The sequence below is a fragment of the Carlito syrichta genome, unplaced genomic scaffold (genome assembly GCF_000164805.1).
Source record: "Carlito syrichta isolate Samal-C Ts95f unplaced genomic scaffold, Tarsius_syrichta-2.0.1 Scaffold296499, whole genome shotgun sequence".
Classification (NCBI taxonomy): domain Eukaryota; kingdom Metazoa; phylum Chordata; class Mammalia; order Primates; family Tarsiidae; genus Carlito; species Carlito syrichta.
Genome location: NW_007240595.1, coordinates 459,420 through 466,840, shown reverse-complemented (window position 1 = coordinate 466,840; position 7,421 = coordinate 459,420). Strand labels below are relative to the sequence as shown.

The following is a 7,421-nucleotide window of genomic DNA, read 5'->3' as shown; positions in this document are numbered from 1 at the left end:
GCGGGTTCAAGACCCGCTTGGGCAACTTGGCGAGACCTCATCTCTACAATAAATTAAAAAATGAGCCGGGCGTGGTAGCGCGCGCCTGTAGTTCCAGCTACTTGGAAGGCTGAGGCGGAAGGATCGCCGGAGCCCAGCAGGTCGAGGCTGCGGTGACTGGGAGCGGCCACTGCACTCCAGTCTGGGTGACAGAGTGAGACTCCAACTCAAAAAAAGAAAGAAAGAAAGATCTCGCTGAGATGAGGAAAATGCTAGAAAACTGGATCGTGGTGATGGTTGCACAACTCATTCCTTTGTGTACTTAAAATTGGTGAATTTTATGGTATATAAAGTATACATCAGTAAAGTTGTTAAAAAGAAAATATGCATGTATCTGCTTATTTGTACAAAAGAAATATAGTAAGAATAAACCAGAAACTGCAGAGACTGGTGACCCACTGAGTGTGGAGCAGAGGATAGAAAGGATGAGGCATGGGAACAGAGTAATAGGGGTGAGGAAGAACCAAGACTTCTCTGGGTATATCTTCTTGTATATATCGGACTCTTAGAACCATAGTGATATTTTACATGTATGCACACATACGTCCATACAATTAGCCAGGAAGCAGGGGTGGGAGGAAATAGGAGTATATAAACAAGGGAATACAAAAAGAAACAAATGAACCTAATTGTATTATAAATTAATAGCACAACTACACTGAAGAGGATGGGGAAAAAAATTACTAACCTGAGTAATTTTGAAAAACATCTTGGGCCAGGTGTGGTGGCTCAAGCCTGTAATCCCAGCACCTTGGGAGGCCAAGGTGAGGAGATTACCTGAGTCCACGGATTTGAGACTAGCATGGACAACTTGGCGAAACCTCATCTCTACAGTAAATTAAAAATTTAGCCGTGCATGGTAGTGCACACCTGTAGTTCCAGCTACTTGGAAGGCTGAGGTGGCATTGCCTGAGCCCAGCAGGTTGACGCCGGAGTGGCAATGAGTGTGCCACTGCACTCCAGCCTGGGCAATGGAGTGAGACTCCAACTCAGAAAAAAAAAAAAAAAAAAAGAGGGAATACAAAAAGAAACCAATGAACCTAACTGTATTATAAATTAATAGCACAACTACACTGAAGGGATTGGGGAAGAAAATTACTAACCTGAGTAACTTTGAAAAATAACATCTTGGGCCAGGTATGGTGGCTCAAGCTGTAATCCCAGCACTTTGGGAGGTCAAGACAGAGGATTGCCTGAGCCCAGCAGTTTGAGACCAGCCTGGGTAACTTGGCGAGACCTCGTCTCTACAATAAATAAAAAAATTAGTCAGGTGTGGTGGCTCACATCTGTAATTCCAGCTACTTGGAAGGCTGAGGCAGAAGGACCACTGGAACCTAGCAGGTCGATGCTGGGGTGGCCATGAGCATGCCACTGCACTCCAAACTGGGCAACAGAGCAAAACTCCAAATCAAAAAAAAGAAAGAAAGAAAATCAACATCTTGACTGGATGTTGTAATTCTTCATACTGTACTCTAGTTAGTTTATCTGTTTAATTCACAAGGTTGTGAATAAGTAATTCTGTAAATACTTTATGTGTGTACTAGGATTGAATAAAGAGGTAACTACATTATAGATCATGAAAGCCGGGTTTGTCACTGTTGGAAAAAGAAGTTATGAATAAGCAAAGAGTGAGGTTAGAATGAATCTTGTGGTATTGACTTGGAATCCAAAGCATCATCTAACTCATAGTTTTTAATACATATGCAGTTGAATAGACATAAGGAACAAATATAGATATACTTGTATGTATGGGTTAGCATACATACATGTATTTCCTAGCTCTGAGCACTGAGAGGGCCTAGGAATAACAACATCCCAATAGCGATAACACCAAGTACGCAGATCTTGGTTTCTATAGACCATTTTCCAATAAAAGGAATCAGAGTTCCTTGGAGAAGTGGTTGATTCTCCAAGGGCTGGGGAAGAGAAAATATGAGTTGGAGTATATTGTGGTACCAAAAAGTTAAGAATGTTTTCAAAAAAGGATGTCAGAATGACACAGGCAACAACGGAAAGGAGTTTCCAACAGCTGAAACTGGAACAATATGAGCCAAAAATAAATCACTGAAGACATAATAAAGTAAATATCCATGAGTACACAGAAATATAAATAAATAAATGCACAAATAAATAAGTGAGAGAGAAGGAACAGATCTTCCTTACAGAAGAATCTCAGTTAATAGATGTATAAGGAATGAGGGAAATGAAAAATTACCAGTAGGCACATATCACAGTACTTATTATTGCAGGCAAGATCTACAATTGGATACCAATATTAGTGGACAAGATTAGAGGAAAAACAGGATATTGACAAAGTACCACCCCAAAGATATGTATCTACTGTAAAGGAAAAAAAAAAGAATAACTTTGCAGTAGAGAAACCCAGTAAACACCATCTTACCCAGATGATCAAAGTTAACATCACCAGGAATGGGACATGATGACATCATGTGCCCCCTCTCATGTGATGCACTGAGAAGGACACAACAGCACCTCTGTGATAGACTTGCCAAAAATTTACAACCTCAACCTTATGAGAAAACACAAGACATTCTCTTATCATGTCCGTTATTATCATGGGAAAACACAAGACAAAGGAGGTGAGCAGTACCAATGTCAAGAAAGACTGCAGAACTGTCACAGATTGAAGGAAATAAGAGTCACAATAACTAAATATAATGTGAGACCTTGAATTCGATTCTGGAACAGAAAAAAAGTGACTGGGAAAAACATAAAATTTGAGTAAAGTTTATAGTTTAGTAGTCTTGTGACAATGTTTATGTCCTGGTTTTGATGACTGTACTATGGTTATATAAGTTTCTAACATTAAGACGAGTGAAGGGCACATACACATATGAACTCTGCACTATTTTGCAACTTTTCTGAAGTCTAAAGTTAATTTAAGACAAAAATCTAAAAAAAAGAAAAATACAACTCCTTGCACAAAGACCAACTTTAGATCCATTCTTGTTAAACTTGTTTCAGTTCCTTAAACTGAGAAATAAAGACCATACGATGCATACCACTGAGACCCTCCCAAAGTCTGGGATGTAAGCAAAAATCATTTAGAATAAAACATTATCCTAAAAACTATTCAGGGATCATATGTTCATTTACCCATGTTCTCCATATTCAACATATTGGCAGAAAAAAAACTCTATAAAGGACAAAATTCTGGTCACTCCAAGTAAACTCAATTCCCATCCTTGAACTTAAATGTGGGCAGTGAATCTGGCAATAATCACAACACAAACAACACCATGGGTTGGTCCCAAGAGGCTTAAAAATCAATGGACCAAGAAACACAGATAAAAGAATGACATTTTTGAATAGCTATATCTTTGAATCCTTACAGTTTTCATTTCCTCTTTTTTTCCCTCTTGGGAGAAATTTTCTATTTCTGGACTTCTGTATCAAGAAATCCAAACTAAACAGGGACATCCTTAGTATTAATCAAAAGATCAAATCTTTCTATGATTTTAGCTTAAAATGATAGTGGATAATAAAAGCTGTAGATAAATGGATAGGAGGCTCTTTAATGGTTTATTTTATACATTTCTGTATTATTTGACTTTTATAAAAATAATTATATATTACTTTAAAATAAATGTTAATATATAAAAGGAAAAATGCCAATCATTAGTTACTTTTTTAGAAAGCAGCATTTATTGAAAGGACAGAAAAGCTCCCACAGTGGGAGGGGACCTGAGGGGGTTGCCCAATCATTAGTTATTTTAAACTACATGGTAGATTTTTCAACTATAAACTGTTAGCAATTCTCTTTCATTTGTAATAAATCAAACTCCAAAACTAAGATTAAGAAAAAATTGCCATTTATCATTTAATATTATTTACAAAAGATGTACTTTCCATGAAATCAATGGCATGGTTCCGTGCCCCCAGAGGGCATACAGTAATGGGGTATCCACATGGTAAAGAAGTAAAGGCTCTTCTTCCCAAGCAGGGTACCGTGTGTGAATTCCTGTCCTGCAAATAGAATATTTAACACAGAAAGGATGTGCTATGAAGGAATCAGCAGAAAGATGCTTCTAGGAGAGAGAGCCTTTTGGACTCCCATGACACAGAACAGGACAGGGGAACTGCCTGTCTCTGAGAAAATACGAACTTGGAGAAGCACAGGGGCTGCATGGATGGACCACCAACCCCACTTGCCACGAACCCAACCAGGAACATGTCTCCTCCAATGGTAGAGGCAGGAGTTTTACTCCCAGTGCACAAAGCAGAGCTCCCTGAACGATTTCCCAAGGGTGTCGCCACACCAAACTTGCTCATGATAACCCCATCTGTTATTCAGATTTATTGTATTTTCTTTTGGCCCTCCCTTCCTTTATAACAAAATTCAGTTTTTAAAATCCCAGCTTGTCACAAATGTGCTAAGAAGACAAGGAGATTGGGTAGGAGGGCGGGGGTATCAGACCATCGCTACAAAGCATCTGACAGTCACCCACCTACTTGGTTATCTGCACAGTCTATATCTAGACAGTTCATTTATGGGTTTGTCTCTTTGTCGAAAAAGACTTTGTATTCATGTGCTAGTGAGTGAGCCCATCTTGAGCAGTCATTTATTCAAAAATAAGAATGTTTATTGAGTCTCTACCATGTGCCAGGCACTGCTGGGCATTACACACTGCTCCGATACCAGGAATCTTTATTACTCTGAGGCCACAATATGAAACAGATTGACTTGAAACATTAGGGTAAGAACACTAGACTATTAAATGGCACCACAATTAGACATTTATTAAAAGTTTTCCCCCTGATCTAAAGAAGTTCATGTGTAGAAGTGGAAAGAAACTTGGAGGGAACTTTCTTATTCATTATGTAGATTTAGGTCCTGCAAGTATTCAAAAGATAGATTCCCACGGAGTTAAGCCCAAAGAGTTTAAAACCTCTGGAATTGAAAGGGGCCACAACAGGCTTGTCAAGCTGGGGTCCAGAGGCAAGGAGGGACAGGCAGAGATGAGTTCAGTGCTCCTCATCAGTTTCAAATTTCTCCTTGCACAGGATGACTATAGACAGTAGGATTTCTCACCCAACCAAAGAGGGACAGCAGAAGGCTGAGTAACTATGAGAAATGTAGGACTGGGGACAGAGCTGGAGTGGAAACCTGACTTTCTTTCACTCCCAGGCTAATTCTGTGATCGTGGCCACAAGTCCTCAGGGCCTCGGTGTCCCCATCCGTAAAATGAGAAATGGGATTGGCCCAGAGTTCCCTGAAGCTTTAATGTGCCACGATTCTAGCCCCAGGAACAGCTTCCTCCTGTGACTTGCACAGTCTCTGGCAAGTTCTGAACTTCGGAGTTCATGACACTCAGCCCACAGCCTAAAATGGCAGAGTTCAGACTTCAGGCTCCCAGATCCGGAGTTCTGAAGGCTAAAATATGATGAAGATATAGTTCCAAACGAGGCAGCTATACGTGTAGCTCTAAAACATTATGGCAACATTTTATTGTCATAATGCTAGAGCCATAGACAAGATGGAGCCCCCTGAGCTGGCAGAGGAGGCCAAGACTCAAGCACTTAGACTTCAGGATGAGGGCACAAACTACCCAGAGAGGCCAGGGCCCACCTACTCTGGCACGTATGGCTCTCCTGATCAGCATGGCTGTTTACTTTCTGCCCCTAAATTAAGACCAAAAGTTACTAAAGCACCTCTTTCCTTTTCCAGAAGCTAGACAAAAGGACATTTCAGAGCCAGATAAAACCATCCCATCAACCCTGGAGAAAGACCTAATGTTGCCCCCAGTCTTTTATGGGTCTGAAATGCATTTCGGAGAGCAGGTGATGTGATTCGGAGGTGGAGGGAGGCCAGGAGATGGAGAGTTGGGGGTAGCTCTCTTACCAACACAAACGGCCATAACCAGAGCTAAGACATGGGAGAGCCCCTGCTCCCCCCGCCCACAGTCCCCAAATCACTTACCCTCGCACTGCCTGCCCTCCCCTTGGTAGCCAGGCTTGCAGGAACACTTGTAGGAGATGGGTGTGTTCTGACACAGGGCATCAGCATGGCAGTCATCCAGCCCTTGGGCACACTCGTCCACATCTGCAGAAAAGCACACCCAGCACCTGCTATGGGGTCCCATGCCAAGTGTGAGTTAGCTTCCGCGGTGTCTAGCATCATTCCCCACCAGCCCACTCCACTTCAGTCTCACAAGCTAACACTGCTTAGGAGCCCTGGAGTGAACCTCACCACCACCAAGCCCCTGTTCCAGGCTCAGCCTGTTCCCTCTAACTGGAATCACCCCCGCCACCACCGCCTACTGGCCTTCAGGACTCAAATTCACCTCCTCCAGGAAGCCTACGTGATCCCCAGTGCAGATCTCCCCCAACCCAAGTGCTCCCATGTTGATGTCCTTTCATATCACGTATCATACAGCGTTGTTACTACTTTCCTGTCTGTCTCTCCACTAGACAATGTCTTGGCTGAGACTGAGTCTGTGTCCCTGATGCCAAGCCAGCGCAGTGCCTGGCACGAGTATGCAATGGCAAATGCCTGCTAAGAGAAGGAAGGCCTAGGTTGGCACCACAGCCCTGAAAGCCAGCAGCTGTCTGTCAGCTTTCCCAGGGTTCAGGGCATGGGGGGGGGGGGAGTAAGCCCGCCCTGGGTTCTGGGCAAACACCATCCTGAGCGCTCAGATGTCACAAAGTGGAGACAGCGTCCCCCACCCGCCCCTGTCCATCCTCCCAGCCTGGAAGCCAGCACTGTCAGAGTATTTCCTGGGTTGAGACCACTACAGGGCGTTAATTAAAAACAAAAGAGTCTCAAGCCTGTAATCCCAGCACTTTGGGAGGCCAAGGCGAGAGGACTGCCTGAGCCTAGGGGTTCGAGACCAGCCTGGGCAACCTGGTGAGACTTCGTCTCTACAATAAAATCAAGAAAATTTTGCTGGGTGTGCTGGCGCACGCCTGTAGTTCTAGCTACCTGGAAGACTGAGGCGGAAGGATCACCTGAGGCCAGGGTCGAGGCTGCGGTGGCCGTGAGCATGCCACTGCACTCCAACCTGGGCGACAGAGTGAAACTCCTACTAAAAAAAAAAGAAAAAAAGTTTTGAAGCTATGGCAAGCCGGGCTAGTGCAGATGTCCCGAGTTCTTATGCCCGGCTGCTGAAATCCCGGGCGCGCTGGGGCTTCAAGGAATTCCCAGATCTCAGACAGCCGCCGTTCCGCAGATAGAAAAGTCCCCGGAGCCGACCCCGAAGCCAGCGCGAGAACTTCCCGGCCCCCGAAGAAAGAGGGGCAAAGCTGCCCCGGCCTCACGGATGCGCCCCGCCCGGGCCCTCAGTTTCCCCAACGACACAGCGAAGAGCGGGACCCTCCTCCCGGCCCGGCAGGCGAAAGTCGGACTCGCCGGCGCCCCGGGG

General features: G+C 44.0%; 1 protein-coding gene across 1 annotated transcript in view; it reads right to left on the bottom strand.

Moving 5' to 3' along the window:
- The window catches only part of SCUBE2 (signal peptide, CUB domain and EGF like domain containing 2), a 98,013-nt gene that overhangs the window by 69,407 nt on the left and 21,185 nt on the right, over positions 1-7,421 (bottom strand). Inside the window, exon 4 of the mRNA XM_021710650.1 lies at positions 5,981-6,103. Coding sequence (XP_021566325.1) covers positions 5,981-6,103 — 123 coding nt within the window. The remainder of the gene's footprint in view (positions 1-5,980; positions 6,104-7,421) is intronic.